The sequence below is a fragment of the Chiloscyllium plagiosum genome, unplaced genomic scaffold, assembly GCF_037043375.1.
Source record: "Chiloscyllium plagiosum isolate Xiang-an unplaced genomic scaffold, Cpla_swu_hap1 HiC_scaffold_6, whole genome shotgun sequence".
NCBI lineage: Eukaryota > Metazoa > Chordata > Chondrichthyes > Orectolobiformes > Hemiscylliidae > Chiloscyllium > Chiloscyllium plagiosum.
This window is the reverse complement of record NW_028270144.1, coordinates 81,269,182-81,289,962: the sequence shown is the minus strand read 5'-3', so window position 1 is coordinate 81,289,962 and position 20,781 is coordinate 81,269,182. Positions and strand designations below refer to the sequence as shown.

Sequence of the window (20,781 nt, the reverse complement as noted above, 5' to 3'; positions counted from 1 at the left end):
CCATTTTAAAAGTTGGTTTCAAGTATTTCACTGGTATAGTTAAGACTTAAAATGCTGCATCAAGCAATCAGACCAGGAGGCATTCGCTTAAAACAAAAGGGACAAACAATGGGGACTGTAAAAGAACTAAACTGGTGGGTGGCACGGTGGCTAGCACTGTTGCCTCACAGCACCAGAGACACGGGTTCAATTCCCGCCTCAGGTGACTGACTGTGTGGAGTTTGCACATTCTCCCCGTGTCTGCGTGGGTTTCCTCCGGGTGCTCCGGTTTCCTCCCACAATCCAAAAAATGTGCAGGTTAGGCGAATTGGCCATGCTAAATTGCCCGTAGTGTTAGGTGAAGGGGTAAATGTAGGGGAATGGGTCTGGGTGGGTTACGCTTCGGCGGGTCGGTGTGGACTTGTTGGGCCGAAGGGCCTGTTTCCACACTGTAAGTAATCTAATCTAATCTAAATGTGTAGTGAGCATGCTGTCAACATCACTGTTCTTTTGGAATAAGGTGGTAGAGCTCTGTAACTTCCTCTGGATGGTGAAAGGATTTGTATTTCATCAGATCTTGCTGTTTAAATAACAAGCATTCTATTTTCAATTTTTAACAATAAAAACAGAAAAAGTCATGTCTAAGTTCTGAACAGAATGTGAAGATACAGCAAGCATAACAGCATTTATTTAGAATTATGCCAGGAAAATTAAAATGTTGAAACATACAATAATATCCATTTAATGTTCAGTAATAAAACAAGTATAACATACCACAGTGTTGCTATGCAGTACATATTTCTCAAAGGCTGTTCTACAATAAGTTTAAATGCCATGAGAAAAATCATAATTTCCAAGTATCAATGATTTTGAATTGGTAGCATTTATACCTTTTTACATATTAACATCCTTCCCTTCATTAGTATTTGTTCAGAATACCCAAATCTTCATTGATTTTGCTGCACATCACCTACTCCAAATCTACACACTTGAACGTCAGTAACATCCTTCAAATAGATATGCATAGACTAAAACATTTAAATTAACTTCATGTCATTGAAGCAACTGTAAATATAGTCTAATAGCTCTGACAGGTAGTGGACAGCAACATTAAATTCTACTATAATTCAATTGAAACTTGAGCTTTCATTTATGAATTGCCCCTCTCAATAGATTATTTTTATTATGGAAGGGAAGGGGAGTGTAAAGGGGGGAAAAAACAAGTAATTTGCATTAGATAGTACCATTCAAGTTTTACAAATGAATCTTAGTGATTACTACGTAGGCAAACAAGACACCATCTTGAACACAAATTCCACACACTGCAATATGATTGACAATTGAATCTATTTTGTGGCATTGGATGAAAGAAGAATGTTGCTATCAACAACTTTTCTTTAAAATTGTGTCACAGAGTCTTCAATCATGTAGAAACCACCCAACCAGTCCAAGTGAACCATTGCAACAGAGTGTATTGGATCAACTAAAGATCATAATCCCTAACAAAGAAACATGTCTTCATTACTATATTGGGGTAGAAGCCATAATTATTTTAGAAAAGGAATGTTACCAAATATATGCATCCAAATATCAGAATGCTATCATCTGAATCACATGTTAGCTGTGGTAGAGTATGAAGCAATTCTCTTTGTTTCCCCAGTTGAAGTAAGATAGTAGCAGGAAACATTATACGTAGGCCTTAAAAAAGGGTAAACTGAACGGAAATAAAACCTGTGTAAATGCTGCATAATTTTAATATAATTTAAATATAATGCTATTCATATTTTAATTTAGCATCTTCTAAAAACATCACCATAGAAAATAGGTAGAAAAGCAGGAGGCTGGGAGAACACAGCAAGCTAGGCAGCATTAGGAGGCGAAGTTGACGTTTCGGGTGTAACCCTTCTTCAGGATGGAGCAGGCAAATGCCTTGTAATATCATACACCCACACACTCCCCCTATTCTTGGCATCTTTAGCTTCGAGAAATCTATTTCTTCCTAAAACATATTCAGTGACTTGGCACTCCTTGACCAAGGTAAACATCACCCCTATATCCAAGTCTGCCAACCCTGTCAGAATTATAAATGTTTCAATGAAACCTCTTCTCATTCTAATAAATTCCAGTGAATACATACCGAATGCTTTAATCTCTCTTCATATGACAAAGTGCCACTCAAGGAATCAGTCAGTCAGCCTAGTGAACCTTCACTGCACTCCCTCTATGACAAGTATATATTCTCTCATGTAAGGAAACTACATTTCACACAATACTCCAGGTGTGGTCTCTTCATGGACCTGTACAGCTATGGTAGATCTTCCTTGTTATTGTACACAAACCCTCTATCAACAAAGGAGAAAGTGAGGACTGCAGATGCTGGAGATCAGAGTCGAGAGAGTGTGGAGCTGGAAAAGCACAGCTGGTCAGGCAGCATCCAAGGAGCAGGAGAATCGACATTTTGGGCAAAAGCCTTTCATCAGGAATGAGAATTATTCCTGATTCTCATCCTCATTTCTGATGAAGGGCTTTTGCCCAAAACATCGATTCTCCTGCTCCGTGGATGCTCCCTGACCTGCTGAGTTTATCCAGCACCACACTCTTGACTCTGTCAATAGAGACCAACATACCAGTTGCCTTCCTAATTGCTTGTTATTCCAAATAAATCATATATATTGGTTTTCTCTTATCTAATCTGCTGGTTACCTCCTCAAAACACTCCAGTAGGTTTGTCAAACATTATTTTCCTTTCATAAATTCATGTTGTCATGCATCTGGTATTATTTCAATGTTCTGTTATTACATCTTTGACAATAGACTCTTGCATTTTCCATATTATTGATGTCTTGCTAAATAGTCTGTAATTCCTAGTTTCCTTTCTCCCACTGTTTTTAAAAATGTGAGGCTACATTTGGCATCCTCCAAACTGCTATGATTGTTCCAGAAACTGCAGCATTTTACAAACTAATAATTATCACGTTTACTGTTTCGATGCCTATCTCCTGTAATACCTTAGAATGTGGATTATAGGCCTTGAGAATTTATCAACTTCCACTCCCATTAATATTACCAGCACTTTGTAAACAAATACTAATGTTCTTTAATAGCTCATTCCTAAGTGTCACTTCCTTCCTTGGCATCTCTGCGAAGCTGAGTGTAGCTTCTGTGAAGATAGAAGTATAATTGGTCTGTCATTTTCTTGTTCTCCATCATCAAACCTAGGGTTTCAATCTGTAAGGTGTCACACTTGTCTTCACTAATCTTTTACTTTTTACATATTTAACAAAACTCTTACTGCCACTTTTATGTTTTTTGCAATATTATTGCCATACTCATTTTTTCCCTCTTAATGAACTACTTGGTCTTCCTTTGCTAGATTCCAAAATGCTGCCAGTCCTCAGACTTTCAACCTTTTCTAGCAACTTTGTATAACTCCTCTTTGGATCTAATAAACTTCTTAATATTTTTTTATTAACCATGATTGGGTCACTTTTCCTGTTGTGTTCTTTCATTTGAAAGAAATGCACAACTGCTGCAATGCATTCATTAGTTCCTTTAATATTAACCATCACCTATCCTTTGTAATGAAGTTAATGAAGTTACTGAGCCTATTGCAACCAATGTATTCCACTTAACTTTGTAGTGCGTTTTGTTTAGATTTAACACCTTAGTTTTGAATTTGAGGGGTACTTCACCTTCTATTAATAAAGAATTCTATCATGTCATGGTCATGTTTTCATAAAGGACCTCTCACAAGAAGATAATTAATTAACCTCTTGTCATTGGACAAAACCAAGTCAAAGAAAGCTTGCCCAGAGTTGGTTCTTCAACATTCAAACAAATATGAACTTAAAACATAGATACTCTGCTGCTAGGCTGATAAGTGGAGAAATATCTATTATGGAAGATAAATGTGAAATTAAATAGTATTTAAAAACAATAAATCTACATTTTTCAAAATTAAAGAAACTGAGATCTGTACATTATACAAGCTCCTAAGCATCCAATAAAAGTTATTGCACAACATTGCAAAGTCCAAATTCATACACAAACTGAGTAAAATAATTTAATCTGTACTCTCTTACAAGTCTTAAGGATGATTTTAATTGAATCCACCTAGTGTAAATACATGGGCCCATAACACAGCCAGCTTTTCTCTTTTGAACCCAATGGGTGCCACATAAACATAGTCGACTACTAATGAACAACTGGAGGCCAGGCTCCGCTGTCTGAACCTACAACATTCAAGCATAATACCGGAAGCAAGTGTTCATTTAATATACCACTGGTAATGAAAGACTTTGGAATTAGTACTGGATGCAGAGTATACTTTCACAATTAACAAAACAATGTGTTAAAGAATAATATACCTTATGAACATTAATTGGATGCATATTTTGATGTTGGTCCAACATAACCAGCTATATTTTGATTAAATACTGAGTGGAACATGAAACAAAGACTGCCCATGAGAATTGACAACTAATGAATAAAATTTGAACGATGGTCTTAATGTTTCCAAGGTCATCCCCTGCATTCCACATTAATTGAATTGTAATTTGATGTAATTACTCAAATATATGAATTCAAGTTGTAAGAACATGAATAATCTTTTTGGTAATAACTTAGTTAATTCATTAATTTAAACTTTAGTTTAAGTAATAAAATATAATTGAGAATGACTGACTTTATAATTCAAGAAAATGGGTTTTCTGAATGAAAGACAAAGCCTGATGGTTTGAGGACAGTTTTACTTGAAAAGATCTAAGAATTCTAACTCCATCTTTTACACTAGAAATCAAATTCTGAGCACTTAAAAACTCAATTCTTCCACTATAATTAATGATAGGAAAGATTGTTAATGTTAATAGGACAGTAGAAACAGAAATATGACTTCATGTAATTGTCCCATTAGCTTTATTGTAAAGTCATAGAACTCCTATTCCCTTAATTCAAATAAATTTAAACAGTGATCTCTCTGTTCTGGCAGCCGGGATGATTTTAATTTTACCCACCCTGTGGAAAATGCAAGTGTTCATATAGATCACCTGCTTTAAATTCAGCTTGATTTTTAAATCCGTTACGATGTAGACCAAATGCCCTAGCAAATTCTTTGCCAGGAAGTGGGCCAAATTAAAATTACATTTCAATAAAAAAACAACTTGACCTATAGCTTACGTTCTTGAAACTCCCTTACCTTCTTACAATATTCCAAACATTTCTCTGTAACATGCTTTAATTTAATATTTTTTCATTTGTTTATAAAAGTACTATTAGAGTTAGATACATCTGCAAATAATAAGTTTTAATACTAAATTCAAGAACAAGGAAACTTAAAAGACGTGCTTACTTCTAGAGTTGAATATGAAGTAGAAATAATATTTTATTGACTTCACATCCACACACTTTCCAATTTCAAGTGTTTTGTTATAAAGGTGAACACATGAGTGGGGGGGCACGGTGGCTAGCACTGCTGCCTCACAGCGCCAGAGACCTGGGATCAGTTCCCGCCTCAGGTGACTGACTGTGTGGAGTTTGCACATTCTCCCCGTGTCTGCGTGGGTTTCCTCCGGGTGCTCCGGTTTCCTCCCACAATCCAAAGATGTGCAGGTTGGGTGAATTGGCCATGCTAAATTGCCCGTAGTGTTAGGTGAAGGGGTAAATGTAAGGATATGGGTCTGGGTGGGTTGCGCTTCGGCGGATCGGTGTGGACTTGTTGGGCCGAAGGGCCTGTTTCCACACTGTAAGTAATCTAAATAATCTAATCTAAACATACATGTAATAAGAAGAATGAAGTCACTAGAACAAGCACAGCAATGTTTTAAGCATAATTAGATGCAAACTTTATGTAAGAGAAGTTTCATTCAGAATATCTCCTCAGTTAGTACTTAAGCTTTCTGAAATAGTCTCATTTCTGAAGTGACCCCAAAATGAATGACATCATTCTGGAACTAGACAAAACGTGGATAATATATTACCTGTTATGCTGTCATTTAATATAGCAGCAAGTTGAGAGATTCTTTTCCAATGTTTCATCACCGAACCTCCATCACTAAGGCCTCAGTACAAACTCCATATGCATTCATGCATAGATACGAACAATGATGCACATTTCTGAGCATATTCCCTTTACATACTAAGTGGTGAATTGATCATTTTCAAATCAGCAAATGAAGAGGCTATTGCTTGGTTCTGAAGTTGTGCATTTGCTAAATAAAATAAACTGCAGATTGAAGAGATTTGTTTCGATCAGTTATTAAATAAAATTCACAGTATGCGCATTATTAATATGGTTATACTCTTAACATTCTACTAAAATATTAATACTGTGGTCCTTACTAATATACTGTAGGCAACAAACAAATTACAATTCCAAAACAAATTATTTTTGAACCATATCAGGAGGATCCAATTATTAACACCTAACTGGATTTAAATACATTTATTTGCACTAGTAAAAACTTACACTTCAATCCCATCTACACAGGGGCTGAGTGTGGGAGTTGTTATTGAGTGAGGTGGAAAGCAATAAATAAGAAGCATTAGTACTCCATTAAGAATCTTATATTTAGTATAATGGTGAATGAGATATGAGGGCAAAATGAAGTATGTACAGGCTGCTTCAAAACAAAGCTACAAGCAATTCAACAGCAACATTTTCATTAAAGAGGATTTGTTTTGTAGGAAAGAGGAAAGACAATGTATCATTTCTAATATTATATTCACAGATGAGATGTGGTTGTATTTAAACACATATAATTTTACACCATGATTTTAGAAATAAAAATATTCACGTAACTGATTCCCTATTTAGGAATTTCACAATATTTTAACCAAATGTCCTCCAGCTACTGATTTTTACATAACATTTTTGTTTGTATCTGTATGTTATAATCGGAATAACAATGCTGGAAAAGTTACTTTTTATCCATTCTGACCCAGACATATCTGTTGATTAGATATGGCGCAGAATCACAAAATTTTCCATATTCCAGTTCAGAAAAAAATTAAGCAAACATCCATCGTGCGCACTCTACTGCACATCTGTATGTCCAATAACATTTATTCTGCATATTAATAAGATTATTGTTAACCATTGTCAAATTGTAGAATATATTTTATGCCAAGAGCAGACAAACTACTTGCCATGAAAATTTCAAAACAAAGATGTCAAAATAGCTTATTATTACTCTTCCTAATCTACAGACAACCAAAGTACAATTGTGTAGGTCCTTTAGTTACCCATAATTATTGGGCTATTAAAATTACCAAATATATAGTTTAATCCTATTAAAATGGCATTTGTGCATATGGTTATGAAAAATGCACTATTCCTTTGATCAAAATACATTCTTCCATAGTAAGTAATGCCTGCAAATTTGTTAAGATCATGATAAAAGCTCTGAACAAACATTATTACATAACTACCATCTAACAGCATTACAAAGCACAACAAAAGTACAGCTTATCTGTGCTGATGTAAGAAAACAATAAAAAAATAGAGAAGTCTCTTCCATTGATTAGATTGTAACACTCCACACTGCCACAATATGAGCAAGTGTTTATGGAGAATACTTCCAGTGTTCATGTAATGTTTAGCATGTGTAGTCCTTTTACGGCACCAAATGGAGAACTATTATACTTAAAGTAAAGCATGCATACAGTCACCATGGTCATCAAATATGCTGGTTGTGATCAAGGCTGTGATTTAACTTCAGTTTCTTAAAATCAGTTCACACACAAGTACAGAGATGAAGCAGTGACATGACTTATGGCAAGATCAAGATTTACAGATTAATTAGATTTTCTGAAGCTGCGAAACGGGGGCATAGGATCATGTCTGGGTTCTGAAGCTGCTTTATAATCCGCTTGTGAAACTTTTCTCGAACACGATTAAATTCCATTATATCAAGTGGATCCTCTTCAATCCAAAATTTGTGAAACTGGTGCATCAGATAGCCTGTATGGATCATAGAAAAGACAAATTTTAACATTTAACAGGAAAATTGTGTAATAGCTAAATACTTAATTATATTATAACTTAATTTGTTCAATTAACTGAAAAACAAAAGCAAAGCAAGCTAAATTACAATGCTTCCACTTGAAGGGATTTAGAAAATTACTTTGGACAAGAAAAGGGTGAGTTTTCAACATTTGTAACAGAAGTAAAGGACTCACTTATTCAGTACTGTTGGCTGCTCACAGCACAGAAAAACTGGGATAAATTACAATTAATGCGAGGAAGGAAAACTGTAATTTTTTTGCATTCCAGTACATACACTGGACATTGATTTTGCAAGTGATGGCCAATTTTACGTGAACTTTTGTATATTTCAGGGAATTTGAAGGTAGTGTTGTATTAGAACTGGTAAATCTTTCTCTTCTTTCTCCATTTTAAAAGTTTAAAATTCAGTAGTCCAGTTAAAGATTATTAAGGTTGCTGATTGAGGGACAGTTATCATTAGTCAATCACTTAGAGTCATAGAGATGTACAGCATGGAAACAGACTCTTGGGTTCAACCCATCCAAGCCGACCAGATATCCCAACACAATCTAGTCCCACCTGCCAGCACCCGGCCCATATCCCTCCAAACCCTTTCTATTCATATACCCATCCAAATGCCTCTTAAATGTTGCAATTGTACCAGCCTCTACCACTTCCTCTGGCAGCTCATTCCATACACGTACCACCCTCTGCGTAAAAACGCCTTCCCTTAACTATAAGCCTGTGCCCTCGGGTCCTTGTCTCTCCTATCACTGGAAACCTCTTCCCAACATCCACTTTGTCCAGGCTATTCAGTATTCTGTAAGTTTCAATTAGATTCCACTACCCCCCCCCCCCCATCCTTCTAAACTCCATCGAGCATAGACACAGAATCCTCAAACATTCTTCATATGTTAAGCTTTTTATTCCTAGAACCATTCTTGTGAACTTCCTCTGAACACGCTCCAGGGCCAGTACATCCTTCCTGAGATATGGGGCCCAAAACTGCACTCAATACTCCAAATGTGGTCTGACCAGACCCTTCGAAGTATATCCCAGCTTTTAAATTCAAGTCCTCTCAAAATGAATGCCAACATTGCATTTGCCTTCCTAATTACTGACTCAACCGACAAGATCACCTTGAGAGAATCCTGGACTAGAACTCCCAAGTCTCCTTGCACTTCAGATTTCTGAATTTTCTTCCCATTTAGAAAATAGTCCATGCCTCTATTCTTTCTACCAAAGTGCATGACCTCACGCTTTTCCACACTGTACTCAACTGGTACTTCTTTGCCCATTCTCCTAACCTGTCCAAATCCTTCTGCAGTCTCCCTGCCTCCTCAATACTACCTGCCCCTCTCTCTTTCTTTGTATCATCTGCAAACTTGGCCAGAATGCCCATAGTTCCTTCATCTAGATTATTCATGTATAAAGTGAAAAATTGTCGTCTCAACACTGAGCCTTGTGGAACACCACTTGTCACCGGCTGCCATCCTGAGAAAAACCCTTTTATCCCCACTCTCTACTTTCTGCTAGACAGCCAATCTTCTATCCCTGCTAGCAACTTGTCTCTAACCCCATGGGCCCTTTTCTTATTCAGCAGCCTCCTGTGCGGCCCCTTGTCAAAGGCCTTCTTGAAGTCCAGGTAGATAACATTTGAATTAGTGAGAGCAGTCATGGACCATATATTTAAGGAAGGATGTGCTGTCATTGGAGGGGGTCCACAGCAGGTTTGCAAGAATGATCCCAGGGATGAAGGGCTTGTCACATGTTTCAGGACTCTGGGTCTGTACTTGAAGTTTAGAAGAATGAGAAGGAGAACATGATTGAAACTGACAAAATACTGAGAGGCCTTGATTAAATGGATATGGAGAAGATGTTTCCTTTAGAAGGAGAGACTAGGATGTGGGGTGGGGGGGGGGGGGTGTCAGCCTCAGTGAAGGGTGACCCTTACAGCCGAGATAAAGATGAATTTCTTCAGCCAGACAGTAGTGAATCGGTGGAACTCATTGCCACAGAAGGCTGTGGAGGCCAAGTCATTGAATGTATTCAAAACAGAGAAAGACAAGCTCTTCATTATTTAGGGGATCAAGTGTTATGGGGAGAAAGGAGGAAAACGGGTTTGGGAAACATCAACCATGTTTGAACGGCGTAGCCGACTCGATGCGTCCAATGGCCCAATTCTGCTCTGATGTCTTATGATTAGATTAGATTAGATTAGATTACTTACAGTGTGGAAACAGGCCCTTCGGCCCAACAAGTCCACACCGACCCGCCGAAGCGTAACCCACCCATACCCCTACATTTACCCCTTTTACCTAACACTACGGGCAATTTAGCATGGCCAATTCACCTGACTTGCACATCTTTGGAGTGTGGGAGGAAACCGGAGCACCCGGAGGAAACCCACGCAGACACGGGGAGAACGTGCAAACTCCACACAGTCAGTCGCCTGAGGCGGGATATGAACCCGGGTCTCTGGCGCTGCGAGGCAGCAGTGCTAACTACTGTGCCACCGTGCCGCCCACAATCTTCTACAATAGTCACTATTGATCTTCTACAATAGTCACAGGTTCCCAGACTTTACATATCTGGACCAGAGTTTGAAATGATAGTTGAACAGCAAAATATTATGAACTATTACAAATTGTTCATGCCCATATTTGAAGTTAAGATTGATGCATATTAAAATGTTTATGTCTGGAAGATCACCATTTCAATACGAATTTTTCAAAAACGTGTCTGGAAGCTACTTACAGAAGATTTTGTGGAAATGAAAAAGTGATGGTGCTTCAGGGGCAACATTGTACAAATGGGTTTTCAATGCCCCACTTACTAGCAGAGTATATGAAAGGTCAGTGATGTTAATTCCCACTATAGCAAAGGAGAATCTGTAATTGAGAGAGTAAATCAAAATAAAAACAAGTAAGATTTGAATATTCTTCTGCATATTTAGAAGTGTAATAAAATTAATGGCTTTAGAATGTGCAAAAAAACCTCAGTAGAGAGACTATTAACACACAAAATATCATTTGAACACTTAGCAATTAGCTGGAAGAACTATGCCATGAGGCAAAAAAAAAGCAAATTTAATGTATTAAATAACAAAACAAGCAATTCTAACTTAACACTTGTTTCTCAAAACTTGGAATATAAATCCTGATCTCCTTCTCCTTAATTCCAACCAATTTTTTCCTTATATATTCAGTGAAACATTTATTGAGGGTTCACTTACTTCTTTTGGAATTAAACCAAGTATGGCATAGTTCTCCAGAATTCACTATGATTCCTCCTCAGGGGATCCAGCTAATCAGTTACGTGATTCTACAACTTCTTTTGCTCATAAATGAAAACTTTGTTGCTTGAACTTAGGCCACACTGCATTCATGCTGAATAATTTAAAACTCAGGAACATCGCTAGGTTCGTAGTTGCCACTATACCGATTATACTGAACAGACAGAAAAAAACTGCTTTTCAGTGCCTTGCATTTTTTTCCTCTCTCCCTCTTTCTCCAGATGTTCTCAAATTGAACTGCTTGTAAAAATGTGAAAACACCATATTACATTAAATATACAAAGGACTCCTTCCCCTGTATAACTGATCTCCATAGATATATGGCATTTATGAGATACTCAAATTCAAAAGTAAATTATCTTTTATCTCCTTAACAGTTTGATTCTGTGGGTGTGGATGGCACGAATAATTTACATTTTATGGAGTTAACGACCCATTTACTAGAATCCCCTTGTATACAACAGTTCTTCTTTGATCTGGGAGCCACTTTAATATTCTAATCCTTACTGAAATAATTGTAGATCTCTTGTCCATACCAAAAGCTCAGAGGTGGTTCACCAGTTGCTTAAGTTTCCTCACTCCTAACCATGACTTCATTACATGAACATAGTTTATTCTTTGAATTGTAATTACGTTGGATTTGTTATCAGTTCTGCCACCATTGTCTCAATTTATCTACCTTTTTAAATCTAAGTTTGAAATTAAAAGGTCATTTATTAAAACAATTGAATTATGAAATGAGTCATGAGCAATAATTTTCCTCAGTTAAACAGGTTTGCCAAATAAATGCAGCAAATGAGGCAATGGGAAAAAAGAATGACATCATCCAAGAATTATCACATATGTCATGTGGGTTTCAGAATGCTAGAGTTAACACTAAGATGATATTAATATTCTTTGCATTGGAAATATACATTCCAAGGAGCCAAGAAATGTCAGAAATGTGCATAACAGACTGGCAACAACTCCCAATTTTCTTTGACTGGACCAGATATTAATGATGAGATATAGCAATTACCTTATAAAATGTCTGCTCCTGGGAGAAAGAAAACTAGCAGATCATCATGGTAATTAGCGATCATTAAAAGATCACTTACATAAATTTGAATTAGAGGTAATTTTTTGATCTGCATGTGATGTAAGCATTGTTGGGAAAGGTCAGCATTAACTGCCCTCAAAGTCATGGACAATGTTCTTGAACTGTTGCAGTCACTGTGATGTAGATACGCCATAACTGCAGTTCAGAAGCAAGTACCAGGATTTAAATCTGTCGAATATGGCGAAGAAACAGATATTTCCAAGTTAGGCTGCTATGTGATTCAGAGGGGTATTTGGAGTTGTATATTCCCATGTACTTGCTGTCCTTCTTTTCTCAGCAGAGGTCACGGGTTTAAAATGTGCTGTAAAAGAAGCCATGAAGAGTTGTTGCAGTGCATCTTGTAGATAGTACACACTACTATCATGGTGTACCAGTTCTGGAGGAAAGCAAATGATTAAGGAAGTGGACAGATGCCAGTCAAGAGGAATATTTTGCCCTTGTGGCTGTCAAGTTTCTTATTGGCAATACAGTCATTCAAGCCAGTGAAGACTACTACATCACATGTCCAACTTATGCCACCTACAATGCAAAAAGTCTCAGATTCAGAGGTGAATGACTCACTGTAGCATGCAGCCTCAGACCGCAGGTAGCTCCATTAACTGGATTTCTGGTCAACAGTGACTCCCAGGATGTTGATGTGGGGAAGTTCAATAATGGCAATCCCATTGAAGATCAAGAAGACGTGGTTAGAATCTCTCTTAATAGGGATGATCATTAGCTAAACTTGTGTTATCTACTATTTATCAACCTAAACCTGAATGGTGTCCCAGTCTTAATTGAAGCAGTCCATATCTGTATGTAGCATCCAACAAATTGTGAATGGAACTGAACAGTGTAGTAATTGTCAATAAATATTCCCAGTTATGATATAATAATGAAGGAAAAATCATTATTGAAACATCTGAAGATAGTGGAGCCTGGAAGATTGCCTTGAAGAATTCTAGCAGTGATGTCCTGGAACTAAGATGATTGGCCTTCAACAATTACAATTATCTTTCTCTGTTGTAGATTTTACTTTAGTTAATAGAGAGATTTCCATTCAATTCCATTGACTTGAAATTTGCAGACGTTGGTGCTATTCCTGAAAAGGGCTTATGCCCGAAACGTCGATTCTCTTGTTCCTTTGACGCTGCCTGACCTGCTGCGCTTTTCCAGCTACACATTTTTAAGCTCTGATCTCCAGCATCTGCAGTCCTCCCTTTCTCCCAGATGTTGGTGCTAGGCTTGCCAAATGTTACCTCTATGTCAGGGCTTGATGGTACACTTTGAGTGATGATTGAAAGTAGAGTGTTGGGGTAGTAATTCGTCTGCCTAGATTTGGCAATACTTTTTGTGCTCACAATGCATTGGGCAATTTTCCATTTTGCCAGTTAGGTGAGTGTGTTGAAATTGTACTGGAACATCTTGGTTTAAGGCAGACTACTTCTGAAGTGCACATCTTCAATGACACAGCTAGGATATTATCATGGCAGTGACGGTAGCCAGTGCTTTCAAACTTTTTATGATGTCAGGTAGAATATTCAAAAGAAGATCATTTCTGCAGATTATTGTTGCCAGAAGAGACAGTTTTTCAAAGTTTTGCTCAATGCATAGCACAAATTTCACAGATCTAATTTTCTTTTCAATAAAAACTCAAAAATAAAATTCTAACAATAAAAAGAAGTCCAAAAAAAAACATTTTTGAAGCAAGTATGTCAATTCTGAATCAACAGATTGAAATGAATTGATGAAAAATTCTTAAAAGCTGACTGTATATTTTGTGGAGAAAGTGAGGTCTGCAGATGCTGGAGATCAGAGCTGAAAATGTGTTGCTGGAAAAGCGCAGCAGGTCAGGCAGCATCCAGGGAACAGGAGAATCGACGTTTCGGGCATAAGTCCTTCTTCAGGGCTTATGCCCGAAACGTCGATTCTCCTGTTCCCTGGATGCTGCCTGATCTGTATATTTTGTGGAACTTACATGGTAGAAAAGAGCTCAAAAGTGTTGTACCTTCTGGGTCCAAAAAAAGACTTCTACTTTAGTTTGGGTTCCTACACAACAGCATTGCAATTTGCTTTTCTTTGAGAAAGGGATCATTTTTGCTGCCATGGAGTTGTTCTTAAAAGCCAAATTTTCTAAGCAGTGATCACACGTTTCCAAACAAATGACCTTCTCTCAAAGTCTAAGTGGGGTCAAGGGAGACAATTATAGGATTGAGTTAATTTTCAATAATCAATAACTTTGATTTCATCATGCAAGTGAATTATATATTACTTAATCGTGGTTAGTTCTACACTGTTCCATATGGAAGAAAGCCTAGGTCAAAAGTCAGGTTTGTAGTTCTATTGCTGTTTTATGACTCAATCTAATGTAATGCAAACTCGGCTAACGTGTGGAAATGTTTTTGGGTGAAATGTTTTTACACAAAGACACAGCTGTTGCAAAGCTAAATGATTTTAAAATAAAGTATGCAAAAAGCCTCTGGGTATATATGTGTTATGTTGGAATTAGATTCTGAATTTTCTAGTCTTGTAGTCATTTGACCTTTTGAGATACAAGTTTCAACATTTGGGATATTAGTTAATCACTAGGAGGTGGCACTATGTAGTCTAAGCAGGCACAATGGCCTCATTGGTGCTATCTTGTCTTGGATAAGATCTATGGAGTGGGTAAACTATGAGGGACAAGCTGTTATGCAAGGGATGATCTTATAAAATGATTGGCATGTCAGATTGAACTAGGAGTCAGCAGAAACAATATCACAAAGGTGGCCATTATTTTTAAAGAAACCAATCTGAATTAGGCACATATTATTCATGTAATCAAAGACTGACAATGAACTGTCCGTGCACTAATAAGCCAATTAGAATTAGAATTTGATCATAAAAAGGGGATAGCAGCAAGAATGGGTTGAATGATTAAGTTTTTAGTGGTTTGATCAACAAGAATGAAAGCTGAAGTGAGAGAGACCATAGCCTCAATCTTATTGTTTTTTGACAAAGTGCAATTTGCTTTGGGTTTTTTTTGGATGGTGATAGAGTCAGAGTCACACAGCACAGATACAGGTCCTTCAGTTTACCATGTCCATGCCAACCAACAAACATCAAACTACGGTTATACCATTTACCTGCATTTGTTTCATAGCATATATGCCCTGGCATTTAAATGCTCATCCAAGAGAGTACTTGCCTCCACCACCCCCTCAGGAAGCACGTTCCATACATCTATGACCCTCTCGTTGAAAAAGAATTTCCTGAGACATGTCTGCCATGGGAAGAGATTTTTATGATGTCCTCTGTCTATGCCTCTCAATTTATACTTCAAAAAGATCCCCCCCTTAGTCTCCTCTGCTCGAAGAAAAACAATCCCAGCCTATCCACTCTCTCCTCATAATGGAGATTCTTCCATCATGGCAAAATCATGGTGAATCTCCTCTTCACTCTCTCCGGTGCAATCACATTCTTTCGATAATGTGGCGAACAAAAGTGCGCACAGCATTCCATCAGTGGCCTAACACGTTTTATAAAGTTGTGCCAAGACATTCGTGCTCCGATACATTTTGCCCTGGCTAATGAAGACAAGCATCCTGCAAGCCGCCTTGACCATCATGTCTAGCTGTCCTGGTACCTTCATGAATCTATGGGCATGTACACTAAGATCCCTTTATTCCTCAGTCCTCCCTAAGGGGCTGCAATATAGATTTTGTATATCCTTCCCCTATTATACCTCCCAAAATGCTTCACCTTACATTTACTGAACTTAGTAATGAAGTGGGAGATGGCACGGGGCAGGGTGACACGAGGCACACAGACACACAAGATGGCCACTGAACCATAATTTGGCAGCCAGATCACAAGACGGAGAGAGACAGCAGAGCAAACAGATACTGCTAGGGGGCACCAGAATGCCAGCACAATGCACTCAACCTAGTTGATTAGATTAAGGCAGGTGGGGGAGAGAATATACATGAGTAGCATATGCTGCCTTCTGAAGTGTCTGGGTCCAGCCAGCACCTTTGATGGAAATGCTAACAGTTTGATACAGACCCAATACAAAGTGCTAATAGCCAGGGCTGCAGTAATCACCCTCCTCATTGAAATGGAATGTCTGCGCTGAAACTGACATCGACTGTGCTGAAATTAACAAAGGCTGCGCTGGAACTGACAATGACTGCACCAAAACTATCAACGATTCTGCAATGTTTACAACAAACAAAATTTATAACAGAGACAATAACCTCATCACTGATCTATTATATCACACAATGTATAAGAATAACTTGACAATGCTCTGGGTTGAGAGAAGAATCACAGTTGACCACTGTGCTGTTGGTATCTTTCTCTCCCTGGAGCTCTGGTATTTCCTCGTATAATGACTCTGACTTTGAACCCTGACTCCAAGGCTGGTGATTTGCCTCACAGCAGTAATTCTACCTTCTACATTTGCATCTGAGTCATTAATGTACATAACAACCAGAGAGTGTCCCAGCACCAAATTCTGTGGCTTCTAATTACAAAAACAACCTCCATCATCACTCTTTGCCTCCAATTTGTAAGCCATTTTTGGATGCAGTTTGCCAACTTACCTTGGATTCCATAGGTTCTTCCCTTTTGGACCAGCCTTCTATGTGGGACCTTGTCAAAGGCTCTCCTTAAGTCCATGTAAATCATACCCCCTCCTCATCAATATATATTTGTCACCTTTTCAAAAAAACTTAATTAAATTAGTCAGACAGGAACTCCCTCTAACAAATCTATTCTAAAAATCCCTGATCAATCCCTACCTTTCCAAGTATTGAATAACTCTGTCCTTCAGAATGTTTCCCAATACTTGCACTACCATGGATGTTAGACTAACTGGTCTGTAATCACCTGGTCTATCCCTACTGCCCTTCTTGAACAAAGCAGCATTAACTGTCCTCCAGTCATCTGGCACTTCACCTGTGGCCAGTATTAAAGCAATATTAAATGTATCTACCAAGGTCCCAACAATCTCCTCCCATGCCTCCCATAGAAGCCTGGGATACATCTCATCAAGACCTGGGAATTTACACATCTGATGCTCACTAAAATATCCAAACTTCCTGCTTATTAATCTGGTGTTCGAGAACCTCACCATCCCAACTGAAATCCCCAGCTACAACATCCTTTTTTGTGAATACAGATGAGGAGTATTCATTTGAGATCTCACCCATGATCATTGGTTCCATGCAGAGGTTGCCCCTTTGGACTCTAATAGGTACCACTCTTTCCCTGGTAATCCTCTTACTCATAATACAGAGGAACCTTGATTATCCGAATAGCAATTATCCGAATTTTGGATTATCCGAAGAAGATCTCAAGGTCCCACAGAAACGTTACATCAATGAGGTAAGTGTATTCGGTAAGTGCATTGGTGAACATGTTAAAATAATGGCAAAAACAAAAGCACAAGCACCTCAAGCATCAGCGACTGGATACTGTTTAGGTAAGGGTTAGTTACACAGCGCTTACCAAAAGTAATTGCTTTACAGGGTATTCCTGTCACTTTACTGGGCCGGTCATGAAAAGAATGGCTGAGAAAGTAAATGCATATACGAGGTGGTGCTTCCGTCTTTGAGATAAGGGAGGACAATTGAGTTGCACGTCAACTTTCTCTGTTCTTTTATAAGTTCTCTGTGAATGTCAGTCTGTAGAAGTTTCATACCTTTTTAAAAAAGATATGAAAAAAATGGCCGAGCAAGTAAATGCATGCGTGAGGCGGTTGTGACACTGAGTTCACAGAAACTGACAAATGCTCGTGATCATAGAAGCTGTTCGGGACTTTGCTTAATGCTTGGATTTCATATATTTTTGTGACGGTAAGGGTTTAGATCTTCTCAACTAAATCTGCAATTTGGCGAATGCAAAGATTAATTTGTTTAAATAGCAGACTCATCTAAATTATAGATTTAAACAAACTCTCCAGTAGAGCACAGCGTTACATCAGTATGGTTTCCCTTATTTAAGGTCAAATTGATTATCCAAATAATCAATTATCCAAACGAAATAGTGCCCACCCATCTTGTTCAGATAATCGAGTTTTCTATGTATAATTAGAAAAAGCCTTGGGCTTCCTTGATTCCAACCCCCAAAGATATTTTGGGGCCCATCTTTGCCATCCTAAACTCCTTTCTAAGCAATCTTCTACACACTCTATACTTTTGAAGAACGTTCCCAGCTATGAAGCCTCAAGATTTCTCACCATCTCTTACCCAACTCATTTTGCCCACCATTTGCCCAACCAATGGCGATCTTCATGTTCAAATCTAGCCGTGGAATGGCTTGCCACTAATTAGATACTTGCTGAAATCCCTTGCATCCATGCAACTCTTAAAAGCCTGTTGTGCACCCAGATAGGCACCATTACTCCAGAGCTACTCTGTGTGGTTTCTGACAATTGCCCTTGACAAGGCAGAAAAGAGGAAGCTGGAGCTCCACTTTGCAAGTAGGAACCTAGGAGTCTTAGTAGACAGAGTAGTACAGATGCAGGATGCCCTTTTTCCCAAGTGTCGGCAGTACAAACTTAGTCTAAGGATGACACCTGAATTAAAACAGTTTTAGTCATATGGAGGAATGCACAGCACTGTAGGAAGAAATCAATGACATTTTCCATTCCACTGTGTAAGTACAACCAAAATCTCTCTGATACCTCATACTTTATCTCTGCAGCTGTATCCACCTCATGCTCTACTACTCTCATTACTATCGGCACCATTTTCCTCACTTGCTCTTACCCACCCAAATCTCTGCCATCATTGCATGGCATCTGCACTGACTATTCACTTGCTTGGGACTCCTTCACACCTACTCCAAACGTAATAGCTGTGCCACCCACATTCATCTCCCTTTATAATTCTCTTTCATATTCCAGGCCACAACAGGATAGAAAGCACCAAGACAGATGGTGTACAGCCCGACATAGAGCTCCTCATTCTTTTTTTCTGGAGAGCACCGTGACTCTGACAACCCTGAGTGGCTGACTGGCTGTGTCCAGGATTTGTGTCTGTGCAAAATGGCAAGGCAAGATGAAAATAATATGAGCCTGTTGTCTCTGGCTGATGGTGCAAAGCATAAAAAGGCAAGGCAGGGATGCTGTGAGCAGAGGATTCAGTGAGTAAGTGCTATGACAGTAAGTGACCAGTCTGTAGATGCAGCCTAATCCATTCCATATTAATGTCCTACTGCAGCTTTACAATAATTATTGCAAATGCACCAATAAAATGGAAACACATTTTGTAAATGGATTTGAGACATGCCATTTGGGTTCGTAGAGGCTGGCACGTGAAAGCTGCCAGCATCCATGGACATGGGGGGTTACATGGCTGGTGCCCATAGAACATGCATTGAGATGTTGGTGCCCAGTGTTCAACACGGAGATCCTTCAGAGCTGCGGCAAGCAGAAGTACCTGCTCCGACTTCCATGTTGAGGATTCTTGATGTTTAGCTTGTTTGCTGTGCTTGGCAAGATAGGAAGCTGATTCTTTTGACAGGTGAGTTGGGCCATTAATAAAGGCTTTTAATAAGTATGAATCCTTTGTAATTAGGAACTTGTCACTTCCAAGCAGGAAACTCACCTTGCCACTCAGCAGATGCATAGAAGATGCCGCAAGATGCTCCTAATATCAAGATAGGCCTCACCGGATTTCCTGCCTGATTCTGTCACAAATTTCACCATGTTGCTCGGATCCCTTAGAGTTTTATTTTGTCTTTGGACTAAGGATTGAAAATGAGGAAAATGGACCGTTTTATAGAACAAAAAGACCAAGGATTTGTTTGCAGTCTTCGAAAAACAAGTGGAGCAATCTGATAAATACAAAGTTATGTTACTTGTTGGGGACAGTGGATCCAGGCAAACTGGCACTATTTGTAATAGGTTCAGGACAGCTCAGCAACAATCCTCTGGTTGAGTTGTAATGTAACAGTGAGAAGAAAGGAGACCTGCCTGAATTAGCTGCATCGATTCTTTGCTCTCTCCTTCCTCTAAAGTTGCTCTGGCTAAAGGCTGGAGAAATATTTAGAAATGTTGAAAGAAATTATTTTAAAACTCAGAGATAACTAGAAAGATCCTGGGCCCAACCAAAGAACTTATTGAAGCTGATGATCTAATACTCATCTAGCTTAGATTTTGAACTGCTGGTGCAAAATGGCATATCCCTATTTCTTTTCCCTTTACTTGTAAGATTTAAGTGTTATTTTATCCCCGCCCTGCCCCGTGTTAGGGGAGCACATGTGCAGGGATGCATGTGCTCGAGTGAGTGAATTTTAAGAAGAGGGTAAGGTTTTTGACTACCCTTTTGGGAAGGAAATCTTACCCTTTTTTACAATAAGAAAGTTTTATTTATTGTTACTGAAAACTCCTGGCGTATTGGACTTCTAATTTGGGTAGGAGACAGTCTGAGGAAAATTGGGATCTTGGAAGTTTAATTAAAC

The 20,781-nt window shown here is 38.4% G+C and overlaps 1 protein-coding gene across 2 annotated transcripts in view; it reads right to left on the bottom strand.

Annotated features, from left to right (window-relative positions):
- Positions 1-6,524: 6,524 nt before the first annotated feature.
- elmod1 (ELMO/CED-12 domain containing 1) overlaps positions 6,525-20,781 on the bottom strand; it is a 76,957-nt gene continuing 62,700 nt past the window's right edge. For both annotated transcript variants that reach the window (XM_043691835.2, XM_043691836.2), the window contains 2 exons: positions 10,718-10,851; positions 6,525-7,936 (listed from right to left, as the gene is read on the bottom strand). In XM_043691835.2, the coding sequence (XP_043547770.1) occupies positions 7,764-7,936; positions 10,718-10,851 (307 nt within the window). In that variant the 3' untranslated portion in view covers positions 6,525-7,763. The remainder of the gene's footprint in view (positions 7,937-10,717; positions 10,852-20,781) is intronic.